The sequence below is a fragment of the Xylocopa sonorina genome, chromosome 6, assembly GCF_050948175.1.
Source record: "Xylocopa sonorina isolate GNS202 chromosome 6, iyXylSono1_principal, whole genome shotgun sequence".
NCBI classification, from domain to species: Eukaryota; Metazoa; Arthropoda; class Insecta; order Hymenoptera; family Apidae; genus Xylocopa; species Xylocopa sonorina.
Window position 1 is genome coordinate 6,458,400 of NC_135198.1, and position 18,835 is coordinate 6,477,234.

The 18,835-nt window shown below is 33.4% G+C and overlaps 7 protein-coding genes across 7 annotated transcripts in view; 6 read left to right on the plus strand and 1 right to left on the minus strand.

Annotated features, from left to right (window-relative positions):
* Positions 1-18,835, plus strand: part of Rps7 (ribosomal protein S7) — a 39,191-nt gene that overhangs the window by 18,497 nt on the left and 1,859 nt on the right. The window lies entirely within an intron of this gene.
* The window catches only part of LOC143424552 (golgin-45-like), a 35,807-nt gene that overhangs the window by 2,252 nt on the left and 14,720 nt on the right, over positions 1-18,835 (plus strand). The gene's annotated exons all lie outside the window — the stretch shown is intronic.
* Positions 282-7,030, plus strand: LOC143424875 (uncharacterized). The gene is made up of 7 exons (XM_076897233.1): positions 282-361; positions 840-1,078; positions 1,194-4,815; positions 4,887-4,961; positions 5,148-5,832; positions 6,236-6,353; positions 6,648-7,030. The coding sequence occupies exons 1-7, from the start codon at positions 282-284 to the stop codon at positions 6,845-6,847; spliced, it is 5,019 nt and encodes a 1,672-aa protein (XP_076753348.1). The 3' UTR covers positions 6,848-7,030.
* Positions 8,405-10,444, plus strand: LOC143424876 (N-acetylneuraminate lyase-like). The gene is made up of 9 exons (XM_076897234.1): positions 8,405-8,410; positions 8,519-8,572; positions 8,636-8,697; positions 8,900-8,976; positions 9,146-9,291; positions 9,361-9,529; positions 9,608-9,753; positions 9,834-10,005; positions 10,265-10,444. Exons 1-9 carry the CDS (start codon positions 8,405-8,407, stop codon positions 10,414-10,416), a joined length of 984 nt encoding a protein of 327 aa, XP_076753349.1. The 3' UTR covers positions 10,417-10,444.
* Positions 11,177-12,355, plus strand: Ccdc58 (Coiled-coil domain-containing 58). Its single transcript, XM_076896252.1, has 2 exons — positions 11,177-11,299; positions 11,815-12,355. The coding sequence occupies exons 1-2, from the start codon at positions 11,210-11,212 to the stop codon at positions 12,193-12,195; spliced, it is 471 nt and encodes a 156-aa protein (XP_076752367.1). The 5' UTR covers positions 11,177-11,209; the 3' UTR covers positions 12,196-12,355.
* Positions 12,793-14,256, minus strand: LOC143424267 (UPF0389 protein CG9231). Its single transcript, XM_076896229.1, has 4 exons — positions 14,157-14,256; positions 13,396-13,544; positions 13,220-13,313; positions 12,793-13,047 (listed from the first exon to the last, which is right to left on the minus strand). Exons 2-4 carry the CDS (start codon positions 13,541-13,543, stop codon positions 12,834-12,836), a joined length of 456 nt encoding a protein of 151 aa, XP_076752344.1. The 5' UTR covers position 13,544; positions 14,157-14,256; the 3' UTR covers positions 12,793-12,833.
* Positions 15,291-17,351, plus strand: LOC143424473 (DDB1- and CUL4-associated factor 13). The gene is made up of 7 exons (XM_076896537.1): positions 15,291-15,474; positions 15,618-16,015; positions 16,094-16,262; positions 16,337-16,484; positions 16,571-16,871; positions 16,960-17,123; positions 17,207-17,351. Exons 1-7 carry the CDS (start codon positions 15,405-15,407, stop codon positions 17,292-17,294), a joined length of 1,338 nt encoding a protein of 445 aa, XP_076752652.1. The 5' UTR covers positions 15,291-15,404; the 3' UTR covers positions 17,295-17,351.

The following is an 18,835-nucleotide window of genomic DNA, read 5'->3' on the forward strand; positions in this document are numbered from 1 at the left end:
ATACTTTAATTAGAGGCAAGCTATAATATATTTCGATTTGAATCTTTGAATTCTGCGTATCAATTAATCGCGATTGCAACGCCACCGCGAATAAATCTGAAATAAATCTCGATCTGTGTTGGATCATCAGTTTACATACAATATACTACCGCCAAGTTTTCATTGATTTGTAACAATGGCAAAATCTGAACGCACAATTTGTTTTCTCTCACTTCAAAATGAGGTTAATTAAATTTCATTAAATACTCGTGCTGTAATGTTAATAACAAGAAAAAATAACAATGGAAGATGTACTTATCATCTCTGAGAAACTGTCAGAAGTTGTCAAAAATATGCAGAAATGTTTACAGTGTAAGATTTGGTAAGTTTGTGATTTATGCGTATAAAGATCTAAGAAATGTAAAATAATAAAAATAAAAATTTTATAGATCTAATACTTTCCAAGTAAATATATATTCGTATGTAGTTTATATCGAATTGTCACGTTACGAATGTAGGTTATGTTTGTTTAATTACTCGTTGCCGCGCTTTAAGGAGGCTTGAAATAGTACGATATAAAATTAACACAAATATTATGAAACTCGATTTCTTTAATTTTATTCGCAAAATGAATATTATTCTATTAAGTGTATAGGATTTACTAATTCTTCTATGATTATAACAAATCAGTTGATTATTATTGTATCTTATTGTAAATGTACAATTTTACTTTAAGTCTTATTAATATAAGTAGAAAATTTTTGTTTCATAGTTATAAACAAAATTTAATTAAAAATTAAAGATGTGGGTAATATTTGTGGGCAAGTTATAATATTAAACTATACCTCTCTGTTTTTCAGCCTACGTACTATATCCGATCCTGTTAAAACTTTATGTGGACATCGATATTGTCACAGCTGCATTCAAAGCATATTGCGAAATAAACTTGGCCAATGCCCACATTGTAAAAAAATCATACGGCATCAAAATATATCTAAAGACAAGCACACGGTGGTGTTCATCGATCAACTACAAAAGTTGATGAAGGCAGTTGAACTGGATTCTGACATTAATTGTGTTTCCGACTTACAATTACGACGTAAGTTATACTTTCGGCTTATTGAAATCTTTGATATTTTAATTCTTGTTTCATTACCACAATGAAATATAATACGATAAAAATGATAATGTTTTATTAATTTAATCTTTTCCAGTACGCCCACTCGTGCCTAAACCGCGCAATAGACGAAAAAGTTCGTCAGACAGGAAGGAGTACAATGAATCTAATATTGAGGAACAAGATTTCGCGAAACCAAGCTGCTCTTACGATAATGTCACACCAGCAAAGAAACAGACCAACCATAAACGAAGAAACAGTTTGTCGCGGAAAGAGTCAAAGGATGAGAAAAGCAAAAATAAAATCAAACAAAAGGAAGACAGCAATATTGTGTACTTATCGTCGTATGGGCTCTCCGGCATAGAGCCGTTGGACCGTGACGACTCGAACGATTATACGGCAAACCACAAAGTGCACAAATGGCTGGAAACTATGCAGGAAAACGAGTCGTCGAATACATGTAATAAAGTCACAACGGTAGAATCCGTAGAATACAATCTGGACGACACTATAACAATGTCGGTTTCTCAAAGTTGCGCTAATAATGAAGCGGAAAACAGGGACGAGGACAAAGAAATTGTTAGCGAAGCAATGTCGCGGAACAGTACTCATTGTTCTGTGACCAAACAATCATCTAGAGAACCTTCAAGAGACAAACATAATGAAAATAAGTCGAACGATAGGTGGGATTGTAGACAATTTTTTGAAACCAGAAGTGCTCAGAATTCTACGTCGAAGATGAACTTTGATGCGGATAATCCGCAACCAAGTACGTCAGGAGCGACAGGATCGAACAACAGAAGCGAAAAAGAGAACAGTCAGGTGAAAGTCAAAAAGAATTGGTCCACAGTAGCGCGATTTGGCAAAGAGATGCGCGCAAAGGGGAAGAAATTAAAGTCCTTGAATGTGAGCATCGAGAACAAGAGGAGATCGGGATCTTTTAATAGATCAGCGACAAGTCTGGAGAAAGAAGAAGTTGCCATGTCAAAAAATTCGACAAAAGATAGAGGAAAGGAAGATATACGTAGAGGAGTAAGAAAGGGGCAGAAATCCAAGGTATTGACACAGGTTTCGAAGACTAAAGAATGCTCGGATAACGAATTCTCTGAGCAGACGGAAAACTTAACAGAAGTCAAAGATGGTCTCACGAAAGAATTGAGTAATAAAGAGGACAAATTGATAGCAGAGGAAATTCAGCCGGTATGCGAATCGTCCTTTGTTACGCTGACAGATGGCGAGCAAGTGCGCATCCGAAATTTGAATAGTTGTCAGATGAATGCAATCATTGGAGTGGCGAACGAAGATCGACGAGCGGAGATTGAGCAAGATACGACAAATAATAACGGGACAACTATAATTCCAACAAAAAAACACGTCCATCCAACGAGTACATCTTCTGACAATCGAATTAAGATACTGTCTCAAGTGACTTCAGCTGGATCAGCTGAAATTCGAAATCAGGTAAATCTGGTTAACATATCAAACGATGAAGCGGATAACACGTCTCCATCGTTGATGCAAGGGATCGAGTTAATGGACGAGCTCTATTCCATGCCGAGATTGCAAGCCTCCACACCGATTGATAATAGATTATCTTTAAATAAGCAAGCTATTAGGCGAGATTCGAACCGCCAGATCGATCAGAGTAACGGGAATACCGATGCAGACAGCAATAGCAGAGGAAGAACAATTGAAACGGAGAAGAATAGGTCTTTCGACAATGAGAAACACGATAACGAACTAGTTAGGGATTCGAGTAGTGTTTCAAATAGAAGGCGCGACGACGTAGGTCACAACAGTTCTCTAGTCATGTTCAAAAAGTTAGGAAAGGTTTACAAGTATCGTAAGAAACGCGTTAGTTTTCTTTATTTGGGTACAACAAGGCAGGAAAAAAGTTCGGGTAGTAGTTATTGCGATCTAAGGTTACAAAAACCTTATAGTCTCGTGGATATATTGAGTACGCAGGATTCAGAGAATGTTAGTGCGTCGGAGAGTGGCTTCGGGAACAATGCACTAATTACCGTGAACGAGACGCCAATAATTGAACAAGACGAGGTCCAAAATGTGCGCGCGAAAGAAGTAGAGTCTGTTGAGAAAACAAAAACAGTGCCAATAGTGAAAGATGCATTCACGAATCGATACGATGCACCTAAACAATGTACATTTGAACAAATCGCCCCGGTTAGAGATACTGTTTGTAATAGTCCGTATAAAGCAGAGAGCACAGACGTAGTCCTTTTAACTTTAGACGAAAACGAGGGAACAGTTCAACCGTGTGTCGAACATTCGACAACGCTGTTTAAAGATACATTTCCAACAAAGAACTTCTACCAACAATCCCTGGAATCCTCTTCAATAGACACTCTTGCAACTCAGATCTTTGTTCACGAATCTGAACGATCCAAAGATAAACTCCTCAATGATCCATCTAAAATTCTCGCGCGTACATCAAAAGATGCTTGTAGCGCGGATTCTTCATGCACGTCTACGAAAAGAAAACAATCGAACACGAAAGAGAAATCGACCACTAGAATAAAGACAGGGTTCGAGAACGAGAGTGACGAGGAGAGATATGCTTCTGACCATAGCTTTACGTCGCAAGCTACACGCGTTACGACGCCGAGCAAGAAAGTTTCTCATCTTAAGAAGAAGAGTTCGAACGGAAAATCCACGTCGTCCATTCCAAGCACCAGAGACATCGAGACTATGTGCCTCAGTTCTGATAGTGATAATAGAGAAGGCTCTACCAACGATAAGCTGAATGTCTCTCTGAAGTCCAAAAGGAAACGAGCTGCTTCGTTCGACTCCAGTGATGAGGAGGACCTGCGTGAGATCGTCAGCAAGTGGTGTGAGACCGGAAAAAATGGTACGAGGTGCAAAAAGAAAGGTAAATCGGAACAAGAACGTGGATCCACTGATTCGAGAAACGCGTCCAGTAAAGGCAGAACCAACATCTCTTTCACATCTCGCTTAAGTGGTAACAAGTTTGCTGGTAATCGTGGCACTGAAAAGTCTAACTTGAATGGGATCGAGTCGAACACGGGGACAAATAATAGGCAAACTATTACTGTTAACGAGGATTCGCCTGACTTTGGATTAACGATAAACAACGCGAAAGACATTAGTAACAGAGAGACGATTTCTGAAGAGTGGCTTGCAAAGCGTGCGAATCTGATGGAGGATAACTTCGACGATATCATTGCGAATGTGGATACCACGGATCTAGCTAACAACTATAATCGTGATAATACGTGCAAACCTACGTCAGACAAGGTGGAGTTTTTCGATGATAATTGTGAAAGAAAGTATAATCAGGGAAGTTCATCTACTTTGTATTTCAATAGCTCTGATAAGGAGAATAGGTGTAGCGTACCTAGGGCGTTGCATGATAGCGATAGTAATGCTGACAAGACTTTGGTACCGGAACATGCAAATGTGACTCGCAAGAGTTTGAAAAAAGATAAGTTTCAAGAAGAAATTAAGGCAGTTGATTCGACCAGTAAGGGAACAATTCCTCCCAATGGCGCTACAAGAATTCTAGTGAATCAGATCGAGCCAACTGTGAAGCACATGTACGAACAGGATTCTTTGATGAATATCACGGAGGATTCTTTGATGCTGAAACAATTTGAGCAGGATCTATTTGGGAAACCTATTTGTCACGGAAAAGAACAAAGAACTCCAAAACGGTTGAAGAAGGATAAGCGCTCAAATGACAAGGTCAGTTTTTTGCTGATTTTTTCCGAAGATATAAAAGACCCTGTTTTCTTAATCACTTTTCTACGCTTTGAAATATTCAGGAGGCAGAAGACTCGAGTGAAGAAGACGACATTATCGAGAACACTCCTGACACAAAGACGAAAACGTAAGTAGTGCGAGTCTTTCACTACATCCGTTCTTTCCAGCCACTTTCAAAAGCATTTACTCGCTCAATATATTTTTATACAAACGCATTTTAAGCTTTCGAACTTTGAATGTTCGCCCTTCAAAGTAATCTACACCTCAATAACGCTCCACATGGCGGACTTTCATTGTTTTTCTTAACCCACAGCAGGCAAGCGACCAATTCGTCGCGAGAAAGTTCAACGCCATTCTCGAAGATTACCGGAAAATCAGCATCCTTAAAAACGCCGTCGTCGACAAGCGGAAGAAGCTCGAGCAATGTTAGCAGCCCAATTTGCAGAAGGAAGCTACTGCATCCCCTCTGTCAGAGCACCCCAAAAACACATCAATCGAGCATCAAGAGCAATTACGATCCGACAAAGTTTACGTTTAGCAACGAACAAACTAGTACTCCAAAAAGGGCTCCACAGACTGCTCGAAACGGTCAGGCTGTTAACAACCAGAGTCTCTGTTTCGTGTGTAGCGGTTTGGTATCGTCTCAGGTTGAACAAGTGAACAGGCTTGCACGCATGGTGAACGCGAGATACGTAACGCAATTTGAACTCGAGGTGACGCATGTGATCGTGAAAACGAATAGCAATAATAACGGGGCAGAGAAGACACTGAAGTACCTGCAGGGCATCGTTCATAAGAAATGGATCATGAGTTACAAGTGGGTGCTCGATTCGCTTAAGGAGGGAAGATTAGTCGACGAGATACCTTACGAAGCAGTGGACTCTAAAACTCTCGAGGCCGGACCTCGAAAATCACGGCTCGGGGAGAAAGATTTGTTCGCGGGATTTGCGTTTCTGTGCATTGGACCTTATCCGGATATTTCTCTGGAACAATATCAGGTAAGCGTTTCCGGGGCGCAACGCAGGGTGTAGGACTCTACATATTTGACCTGTATTTTTTACCATTCAACAGGATCCTACGTACCTGTATCTTTTACTATTTTACTCTTACTTTACGAGATGTCAATTTTCAGGAACGTAATTGAGTGGAGCTCTCTTCTGCAATTTTCACAAAAATCTTTTACCTTGTTATATCGCACTTTTTACGCACTCGTTTCGTAGTTATAGTATTTTAGTCAGAGTACTTTATATCTAGAATTTCGCATGAAAGACGAAACGAGAAGTCTGTACTTTAACAATATACGAAATTGGTTTTAGTTACGCTTCCTGTGCTATGTCTTAATCTTGGTGTACCATTTCAAATTGGTTCCTCGCCATGTTTTAGAGAAATATTTCCTTTCAGAATTTGTTACGCGCCACGGGTGCCATCGTGGTCGATAATTTGAACAGTCTGGCAGCTGAAAGAACTCAGCTGAAGATCATCGTGATTCAATCCGACATTTACGAGTGCGAAATTATTGGTAAGCTTATTATTTCGTTCATTGTTAGTCTCCAATTATAATCATAACCGGGAGCATTGGATAATTAACGGTATTAATTTCATTATCTGGCGTTTGTCAGACAAATAATGGACAGAAATATCGGGAAATGTAATTTCGTATTAATTATCCTCGATACGTCTTAAGTATATGGTAATTAATTTAATTTATTGATCTCCCTCTCTTTCTATTTCTCTCATATTTTTTAAGATTGCAATCTTTCTATATAATTGGCAAAGATGCGTACTATGCTTTTTTTCTGCTTCCTGTTAATAGAATGGTACAAAAAGACTAGAGCCGTGCCAATCTTCTACGATTGGGTAGTCGAGTGTATCAGCCAGTATAAACTGACATCGTTCTATCCGTACTTGCAAGAGTTGTCACAACAGGACGTTCGAAAGCTCGGTTTTCCGGAGTACCTTGTTGAAGAAGTGCACGACGAGGACTCTGATACTATGTACGAAGCATCCATGTGACATTTAAGGCAAGCTCGTTGCGAATATCGCAATTCAATCTCGAGTATGATCCGTTCTCGATCATTTGTCCAAGTTGATATTTTACGGTGCAAATTACTTCGGTGGTGACCAAACGAAAAGGTCAATCCAGAAAATGTATATTTTTGTTTTTTCTGTACATATCTGAGAAGAGTGTGCGAAACGTATAGTGAGAATAAATAATTTATTTGAGACTATACTGTTTAAGTCGCACAAATTATATCATTTAAATATAATTAATCATAGAGGAAGTCATAAAACTATTATTAATTCTTATCTATTAATTTAGTCAAAGCATTCTGCAACAGTATTTATGTTTGGTAATTATATGTATATAGAAAAAGCAGGACAAGCTTCTCCAATTTTAATGATTTTGAAATATATTGTAGAATTTTACATTTTGAACAATTTCTTTCTCTCTTAGATTTCAAGATATTTCTTCTACTACTACTTCATTGCAATCTGTCTTTAAGTTATACGATTATATTACATCTTCCTAAGTTTCAGTTCTCAATATCAATTGATTCATTCCAATCAAAAGGTTCAAACTTCAATCCCTGATTAATTATTCCAGATAGTATAATTATACGAAATCTATAAGATTCAACTATACGCAGGGATGCGAGGGTTACATACGGCATCTTTCGGTGAATCCTTAGTGTTTTAAGCGCGTAGCATTTAACTATAAACGGTTAATCATTCCGTTTTTCACCGTTATCCTATTAATATGTAACTATTTTTATATTACTGTCATTATATTACACTATATATAAGATGAAATGTTAAGTCAAATACTGTTGTAAAATGTTAAGTTCTGTTTATACGAATATAACAGCAATATAATTAAATTTGTATGAAAATTTTTTTATTGTTGATAAATGTTCAAATGAATTATTTTTTCGATTTTATCCCTTCAACAATTTAAAAACTTAATATGTCGATAATGATTAATAAGAAAGATGCAAATTAATAATATTTCGATATTGATTGAAAGAAAATATATACAAATAGTATCGTTTCCATTTAAAAATATTAACATATAGCTTTAGAGATATTTACACGGTTGCAGATAAAATGGATATAATTTATCAGTACATAATACTATCGTAATACATGTGTATATCATGGATATAATTTGAGAAAAAAATCTGTATGCAAATAATCATGAAAAGTATTTTTATAAATAACTTTAATAGTCTTTTTACGTGTATATTAACCCCGACCTTTAAACAGTAATCACAAGATGAAACAATCATCAAAAGTTGTACTCTCAATAAAAATTGAATAAAACCCTGTACATTTGAAAAGAAAATATTTTTCTAAATGAAGTAACGAAGTAAAATCATTTAGAAGGAATATACGTATACACAGGCATCTTACAAAGTCAACAAAAATAAAACTCGTAATATCAGTAAACATGTAACATATTATTTGATACGAAGTAGCAAGAATCTTATCAGAGCTACGATGAAAATATTCCTCTTCGTTCAATTTGGCACAGTACGCTGATTCTTCGCGAATTCATCTCTTCTTCCCATAATGTCGGTACGTACGTGTACTGGTTTTAAAATTCAAATATTTTTTTAGAGTTCGTAAACAGCGTATAATAAATCTAATTACAATTCAACAACATCGACTGTAATCGATGATTAGTATGCACATTATTCTTGCGTGCATCAAACGTCTTGTATTCTCTGTGTGAAAAGCGTAACGAGAATGTTAAAAAAAAATGTTATAATATCTGAAATAATAATTAGTTTTTAATTTCAGAGATTATCATTTACTTTTAGGGGGCTTATTACACCAGTATTCACACCATTTAACAGTGACAGGTAATTTCTTTAATAAAAGACTAAAAGAAATACATAGATGGTATAGATATTATATTCAGAGCAAATTAGTGAAAAATAAAAATAATGAATTTAACTAAGTGTTTATTTGAACTAAGTGCCGAGCATATACTATATGTTTAAAATTATGTATAAAAGTTTTAATATTTAAATCCGATTGTAACATCTTTCTTATTTATTTCAGAGCAAAATCTCTAAACTTGTCACTTATACCACAGTATGGCGATTACTTAGCAAGAAAGGGAATCACCGGTGTTCTAGGTAAGTAAAAAGAATTTACACTTGGGAATAAAACAACTTTGTTATATCGAAAAGTGTATTCCTTTTCTATAATCACCTAAATTATTACTATTCTTCAGATATTAACCCGCAAAATATTTGAACAGTATAATGAACAATATAAATGAAAAAGCAATTTTTTTGTTACCAGTGAATGGAACAACTGGCGAAGGTCCAACAATGAATGTAAGTGAAAGGATGTCAGTTGCCGAAGCTTGGACAAATACAGTAAAAAATACGAAACAACACTTGATGATTCAAGTTGGCGGTACATCACTTCCGGATGTCCTTGATCTCGTACGAAAATAATACGTAATTTATTCTGAACATGTTATTTACAAGTATCAACATAATATTCGTTTAAAGGCAAGACATGCTGAAAGCATTCAAGCGGACTCTATTCTCTGTCTACCGGAATTATACTTCAGACCGCAAACGTTCGATGATTTAAGGGATTATTTGAAGATGATCAGTTCCGCAGCTCCAAATACGCCGCTTTTGTATTATAATTTTCCACGCATGTCTAACGTTAATCGTGAGTGAACAATTCCAATTATATCTCAATTTTTTATATATCTGGATAAAATTTATACATTCGTGGATTTTTTTTTAGTACATATGGGACAGTTCCTTCAATATCTTGGTGACCAGATTCCAAATTTTAGGGGGATAAAATTCTCGAGTCCCAACTTAGAAGAAGGCGCACAAGTATTACGTGCGGGTAATAATAAGTACGTGACATTCTTTGGAAATGATCAGGTATTCCTTTATTATGAAATAATATTATTGCTAATCATATTCAGTTTCTTCAGTTACTGTTATCTTCGAACTTGTTTTAGTTGTTAAGCGCGAGCTGTGCATTGGGTGCGGATTCCTTCATAACGACTGGTTCAAACGTTGTCTCTGAGCTTGTACTGGAAACAATTGCGGAGGCGAAAGCTGGAAATGTTTTAAAAGCAAGGGAAAAACAACAGCGTTTAACAAGCGTTATACTTACAATAGCAAAATACGGTAAAGTTAATTGAATATTTTCTTCTATAAAATTGCTATAAAATCTCAATGAAAACACATGTTTTGAAAATATTGCAAGGCGAAAATTATTTTTATAAATAATCCTTCTTAAATGTTTGTTGTTGTTTTTTACATATTTTATAGTCAATTTTAATATCGATGAAATCACAAATAAATTTGCCAACTCTTGGATTCCACTTGTACAGATCTAGTTTAAATTCTATTACACAAGAATGGCAATGCTACATTTATATTGTAGGTAATTGGGTAGAGACCATGAAAGCAGCAATGACTTTGTTAACGAACATCAACCCTGGACCTCCACGAGCATCTTCAAAACTACTGACTGCACAGGTTACTACATCGATGGCGAACGATTTACAAAACTTGGGACTTCAAGTGAAAATGTAATATATTAAGAAAACATAGCAACGTTTAGTGAACAAACAATGTTGCTTTTTAATTACTATATGTTTTGAAATGAAACGATGATTAATTACGATGTAATAAACGATGATTCATCGTAGCTTCAATCCGAAAGTATTGTTAAATTGATGTATACATTGATAATGAAATAATCAATTTATCAAATAATTTCGGATTAAAGATAAACTGATTACCATCTCCAATGAAAACGGTTAATTATTAATACAGACAGCATTTTATATACTTTACTGAAAGTTTTTTGTTAAAATTTCATCAACTAATAAGAATAGATTCTCTCTAAATTTCATACCGATCTGAAATACATGATTTTCGGAAGATCGTTTACTTATATACGTATTTTTTACTTTTTTTTGTTATATTCCTTCTGCTTTTATTAAATTCGTTAAATGACCTTAGGACCATCGCCTTATAATTAAATGATGTTCATCGACTTTTGAGTGATCTTCCGCGTAATATAATCTAATTTATTCAAATAGTGGTTATATCATAAATTTTACGGATAGTATTTCCATCTACATTATTTTTAACTGCAATTTAAAATCGTTAACTAACAAGAAATATTATTTGTTTATATAAAATGGTATTTTGTTGTATCGTAATCGCGCGAAATACTACTTCCGACGTTATTTTTGTATAATCTGTATTTTCTGCAAAAAGAGTTATACTTTACATACTTGATAGGCAATTAATTAAATTTTATTAACTATTTTTTATTTAAGTTTGTTATCGCATAAATGCAAATCCATTAAAAGCATATATGTTATACATAGATATAGTAGTACTTGATCTCGATATGATAGCAATGGCAGCCGTGAGTGTTGAGTGTGGAGATATTTTAGAATTTCAGGTACTTTTAATAAATGAATGTATTATTAGATATATTACATTTCAAACTATAAATTTCCATTGCTTCGATTTTATCTTATATAAATATATATTTGTATCTAATTGTAAATTTTCTTCTCTGCGGAACAACGTGTACCGCAAACATACTTAAGGTTATGTAGCGATTTATGTAATATTTTTATTTCGAATAATATTAGCAAATAAAAAGTTCTCTGAAATTAATATAAACATCAAATTAAATTTAATTAATGGAATCAAATTTTATATCACTGTAACAAACTGGAATTTTGAAATTCCAAAAAGCTTAGGTTAGGTATCTTTGTGTATCGTTAATAGTGATATATTGTTTATAAAAATATATGACAAAAGTGTAGCAATATTTATGATATTATAAACAAAGAAAATTCGTAAAATTTATAAAATTATTTATTTCATGATATTACTTTCAAATGCATCTTTCCCTACAATTATCTATTTATATTATCTTCCATCAATAAATTTTTCTTTTTGTTTCAGGATGCATTGAAAAAAATGCGACAATTTGATGATAAAATCATTTATATGTTAAACTCTATAATTCCAACAGAATCGTTTAAAGGCCAAATTGATACTACTGCGAGATGCAAAGATTTATATGAACAAATTCATTCAGGTCATAAAAATAGGGAATTGGTTATTATGAACTGTTTAAATGCATCGAAAGAAAAAGTAAAAGAATTAAAAGTTCAACGTGATAATGGTGATGAAAGTCCACAACTTCGTAAAGAATTAAGGAAAGAACAGAATGCTTTACGCTTGTTACAATCAGAATTAAACATAGAAGAAATTGTAAAAAAACGTACAAGTGATGTATATTATGAAAGATGTCGTAGTTTTTACAAACCGCCGAAACTGTAGGAGCACAATACTGTTCTTGCTAATTTTGTGAATATATTGAAGAATACTAATTTTTTATATGATTGCAAGTATAGTTTTAAATATGTTAGTTTCTAATATGTTTAGCTATTGCATTTATACAGTAATAAATATAAATAATACCCAATTTTAGAAACTGCAACTACAGTTGTTTATTTTGTTTTCCTATGCTCTAAATTTAGAATAAATATACAATATATAACATAATAAGAATTTTATAACAGTTTCAATTTTGATATATCTTGTACTTTATTATACATTTGTACATATTAATGATTTATTAAGAATTAAAAATAATCCAAATAATTTATACATATAAAAATATATTTTACATATTATAAAGATAAGTAACGCATATTTTACATAATTTGTTACATGTAAAATATGTTTAAAAAACACTCTATAATAAGATAACTATTTGAACGATTGTCGCCTCAGTAAGCGTGATGTAAGGTTAAAACGACACAAGGAACTTCTATCTATGATATTACCTATTTATATTATTGCTTGTTATGATAATATCAGGCAAAGATTACATCTTTAGTGATAAACTAATGAAAATACTTGAAATATTAAGCATTTTGCAGAGAATAATTATTTAATATAATTTAAATACTACGTTACTCTGCTTTTGCAGCAGCTTCAGCTTCTTTTCGAGTTTTTTCCTTTAACTCCTCATACCATTTCATTCTTTCAGTTATTATATGCTTTCCAGCTGCAGCATCTCTTTTTCCTATCCTTGACGATACAAAGAAGCCAATGATTGCAAATGCCATTATCAGAAAGCATATACGAATTCTTACTTGAGTATGTGCTCGGTGGATACAGTCGAAACTAGTTAACAACAAAAATTGAACATCTAATATAAATTACTAGAAATCAAACGAATTAACTCCATTTTTCAATTTTTTAAGTTTGGCAATAGAGTTTACAAGTAACATTTTACTTTACTGTAATCGATCAATTAATTTTTATAGAATTGATGTTTTATATCTCGTTTACTTACGATACTTGCGGTGGAACTTTATCAATACTAGGATAACGTTTAACCCAAACTAATATTCTTCTGTCAAGATTAGATACAGTATGTAATGGTGCTCCTAAAGTGGAAATGTAAATTAAAATTTCCTCATATATTTTACCAAAAATATAATTCCAAGGTAATAGACGGATATATTATACCCAATATACTATGCTTCAGCTCTGAGTCGGTATATTTTTGTGTTTTATTGACTTCAGCTATAGGTTTATCTTCATTCTTGATCAACGTAGAGTGCAATTGCCTTACTCTTAACAGTTTTAATTGTCTTGTTAATCTTGCACAAAACATTCTATAAATATTTATAATCCTTAATTATTACAGTTATAAAGTGTATGCAAAATATTAATTATATTTTTACAACAAATAACTTTACTTTACTATTATTAATATATCATATCTAATTTATAAGAGTACCTTAAAGCATATGAACTGTTTGAAGGTGAAGTGTAGTATTTGAGTGTACTATAATGCTCAAATAATAAAAACAAAAGTATCATTGAGGTACTAATATAACTTGTTTAGTGTCATCTGTTTTACAGTGAATGCTTGTGAATGCTTTATATCTTTGAATTTTTACAAGTAATTAGAAACTCAAAATATAATATCTATTACAACTATGTCAAAACTTGTTTATGCAATTTATTAAATAAAAAATAATAAAAGATTACAATTTATAATAAAGATTTACATAGACACTTTGCGACACTTTTATAGGTTACATATCTATTAAAAAATTTTATTTATAATAGAATACACGTATATATTTTAAAAGTAACATATTGACCTTGTACAATTTGTAGGATGATATTAATTAATTTGATTATTTCCACTAACTATGTATTATTGCAGTTTAGATTTCCTACTGTTATTTAATGTTATACAAGAAAGATTGATTACTTACTTTCAATAATTTATGTCGTTCTGTTTCAAACAACAAATTGATTCGGATTGTCACGTAGTAGTGGAACACAACACTGTGTGATACAGAACTGTCCACTCAACGCTCACATTATATAGTTACCACTCCTACTATTACAATCATGTGTTGGATTGCCTTCTATGAGCTGTATCGTAAATGTGTACGATCTGGTTTATGCAAAGTTATTGTACGTATTTAAATCATAAAGGATAGCTCGATGCTCGATTATATTAATTAATCAACGATTAACTGTATAAATTAAATGGAATTATGTATGCTCTTGCGAATGCAGGCTCTATTTTTGCTGAATATCCTCGTATAAAGTCGTGCTAAAAAGTTATTAATGTAGAACATTTTTATACCCTTAAATGAGACACGCGTACCAAAAAATAAAATATATTACTATTTTGTACTAATTTGCTAAATATTTCAAATTTGAAAATATATATAAAGTTCAATACTGAATATACGGTACAGTTTTGTATTTAATAATAACTCCTTTTGTAAAATTGCACTTTTATTACGTATACGTTTATTTGCACTATATAGACAAGATAGAGGAATGTTAATCAATGGAATGGATATATCATGTACGTATATGAAGTTTAAATTTTCAAGAAATGATTATGATGAGTCATTACTAATTTCATGGTGGTTTCTTATTCCCTGATGACAGGATTTGCGTGCAACATGTCACGTATGATCTGGAATAAAAGTAGGACTGGCTTTTAATCATATGCGGTTGTATATATGTAAACTGAACGAGAAATACAATGTTTAGTTAATTTTGTATTAAACAGATAATTATTGGATCTATGTTATTAAGACATTGCATTTCAATTATGGCGGGAAAAATGGATCAATGGGAAATCCATAACATAATTGTATATGTACGATCTATTATACATTTTAAATTTGAATGTGTCTGCATTTATTAATAATTGCATTAATTAGTTATTCGTATAAAATATTAATATTTCTATTTATGAAACGTACGTGTGACGTAATAATAAAAATGTTTAATTTTTATTATTACAATGCCTTTTATGCGGATCTCTCTCTCTCTCTCTCTCTTTTTCTCTCTCTCTTTCTATATTTTCTACTGGATCCACATTGGTGACAGTTTCGTTGTAAATTGGTTATGAAGCACGTTGAATTGATATTTCATTCGTTCGTAACGTGTTGTGACAAAAGAATTAAAGTATATTAACCTTATTGAATTACTACAAAATGAAAGTGAAAATTCTAACAAGAAATCCAGATGAATATTTAAGAGAAACCAAACGTGATATTTATAAAGGTTAGCTTTTTTTATAGCATGTATCATTTTTGAAGCAGTAATAGATTAATTTTGTAAACATAACCATGTGCACACGACAGTATAAACAATGTATAATATTCTAATGAATTGCGTAAACAGTTAATTTTGTATATTATTTACAGTTCCCAGAAATTTTGATCCAGCGTTGCATCCATTCGAAGCGGCAAGAGAATATACTAGGGCTCTAAATTCAGTAAAATTAGAGAAAGTATTTGCAAAACCTTTTATAGGATGTTTGGAGGGTCATAGAGATGGAGTGTCATGTTTGTGCAAACACCCTTCGCAGTTGTCTATATTACTTAGCGGTGCTTTCGATGGAGAAATAAAGGTATGGAATATTCCACAAAGAACGTGCAAACGTACATTTTTGGCACACGATGGCATAATAAGAGGAATAGCTTTTAACGCAACTCATGAACATTTTATTACTATCGGCGATGATAAAACTATTAAAACATGGAAAACAGAGAAACCTATGCTTGGTGTAGAAGAGGAGCCTGTAAATACAATTATCAGTAAAGTATGATATCAACAATGCTAAAGATAGTAGATATTGTTTTACTTGTAAATTAAATTCAAAATTACAATTATTTTCTAGACTGTAATAACTGGGATTTCTCATCATCAAACCAAACCAATATTCGCAACTTGTGGCGAAGTATGCCATTTATGGGAAGAAACTAGAAATGAACCAATTAATACATTCAAATGGGGTATTGATAGTTTACTTGATATTAAGTACAATCCAGTTCAACCTAATTTATTTGGTAAGAATTATTAGTTGCGGATAAAAAATAATTATCAAGTTCTGGGACAGCAACTGTATGAGACTATTTTGTAGCTACTTCTGCAAGTGATCGTAGCATAATCTTATACGATGCTAGGGATACAGGTCCTTTGAGGAGAGTAATTATGAAATTAAGGACTAATAAATTGTGCTGGAATCCTATGGAAGCTGTTACTTTTACATGTGCTAATGAAGATTATAAGTATGTCTGGGAAAAACATTATATATTGTACTGTTCTAAAAGAAACATGAAAATTAACACAACTTACTATATTTTACTCTGCACAGTTTGTATACTTATGATATTCGACAATTAAAAACACCAGTATATGTACATATGGATCATGTACAAGCGGTAATCGATGTAGACTACTCACCTACTGGTAAAGAATTTGTTGCCGGCAGTTACGATAAATCTATTCGTATTTTTGAACTGGATAAACAACATTCTCGAGAAGTTTACTATACTAAACGTATGCAAAGATTAACTTGTATAGGATGGTCCCTCGATAATAAATATATTATTAGCGGTAGTGATGAGATGAATCTTCGCGTTTGGAAAGCAAGGGCATCAGAAAAGTTGGGTGTGGTATGTAATTTTAATTCTAACGCGTAATCTGCGTGTTTTGTCTTATATTTTTGCATATTAAAATTGATAAACAATTATGTAATTGCAGTTGAAACCTAGAGAAAAAGTAGCGCTTAACTATAGCGAAGCTTTGAAACAAAAGTTTGCTGCTCATCCTCAAGTAAAGCGAATCGCCCGGCATAGACAGGTTCCGAAACATATTTACAATGCTCGAGCTGAGATACGTACAATTCGGCAGAAAATGAAACGAAAGTAAGTATCGTTTGAAGAAATACCTGAAAAGTCTATATCTCTTATGCATACATGTCATAAACTGCTTTTTAATATTATTTTAGGGAAAGTAATAGACGCGCCCATTCCAAGAAAGGTGAAGTGCCGTTTCTATCAGAAAAAGAAAGACACGTTGTGCGAGAAGATGAATAATACGGAACAGTGTACTATAATATTACGGATTTGTATATTCTTTCTAATGTAAAATAACGATTGATCTAGTACTGAAACTAATGCTCGACTAGTTTTTTTAACATTTGTAACAATCGTTTCTCGCGAAAATTCTTTATGAAACTCCTTCCACTGTGCGCTTCCATAGGGATTAACCATCGAACATTGTAAATGTACATTGAAAGGAGGTTTTATTCAATAATATCTTGTATAAAAGGTGGGCGGATGGAACACGGTTGGGGTGGGTCTCCATTCGCAGCAACTTCCACGTAGTGAGACCTGGGTTCTATTTATTTAATATATAATTATTAATTGCATTATATAGCGATATGATACAATTAAAAATTATTGAGTAAATAATTAGAAGCAAATGGCTGCCATAGATTAGTTTTATTTCAGTTGATTTAGAATAGTTTTGATTAATTTGACTTAATTGCACCGATAGAAGAAATATTAAGTTCTATTGTAATTTATTGTATATTTCCCGCTTTAGAGGTAAGAGAGAGAGAGAAAGACATATAAAAAAGCTATAAGAGAGAGTGAGACAGATGATACCGACCTTACTCCAGAACCCGTGGCGCCATCTCTGCGAAAAGTGCTCAAACTGGTCGCACAGCGTTATCGACAGCGAAGTGAACTACTGAAGCACTAGCGCCATCTCTACGGAGGACACTGAAACTAATTACCGACCTAGTTTCAGCGATCCTCCGAGAGATGGCGCCACTGCTTCAGTAGTTCACTTCGCTGTTGATAACGCTGTGCGACCAGTTTGAGCACTTTTCACAGAGATGGCGCCACGGGTTCTGGAGTAGGGTCAATAGCATCTGTCTCACTCTTTAATAGTTTTCTTATATATCTCTCTCACTCTTACCTCTAAAACGGGTAATATAAAACAAATTGCAATAAAACTATTGAAATGCACATCCCAGTAACACAGTAAGAGCACTGTGGTGTCACTTGCGCCGCGTGACATTATATATTTATATTATTTATAAATAATGAACACTACATATCGTACAATTTTAATAGGAACAGAACTTCTAACCCTCTATTGTATATCATAATATTAAAAGAAAATTAATTTCCATGCAGGATACATCATCGTGTCAGCAGAATTTTTATAATTTAAGTGCATCCGTTAACTACCCCTATCCGGAAAAATGAAGAAGCGCGTAGATGACAATAACTGAAAAAACGTATTCGAGTCAGATTGCTAGGCAATTTACAATCGCGCAAGCCACATCGGCATAATTATACAGGGATAACGAGGATCGTGTAGTGGTAGCAGATGAGCCTTATACGTACACGCGAACACGATTCGATGCTCTGATGTTGATAATCGTCTATATCTCGCGTATATACAGTGCCATCTGTAGCAAGCGTAAGTACATCACGATCTAGGATAGGCATCATCTGACGTCCCTGTCAAAAAAGATTTCATTCGCTGTCCACAGATCCTTTGGCGCGGGTCCGAGGAACGATTTCAACGAGAGATTTATCCTAGAAGAAAACAAAAGAAAATG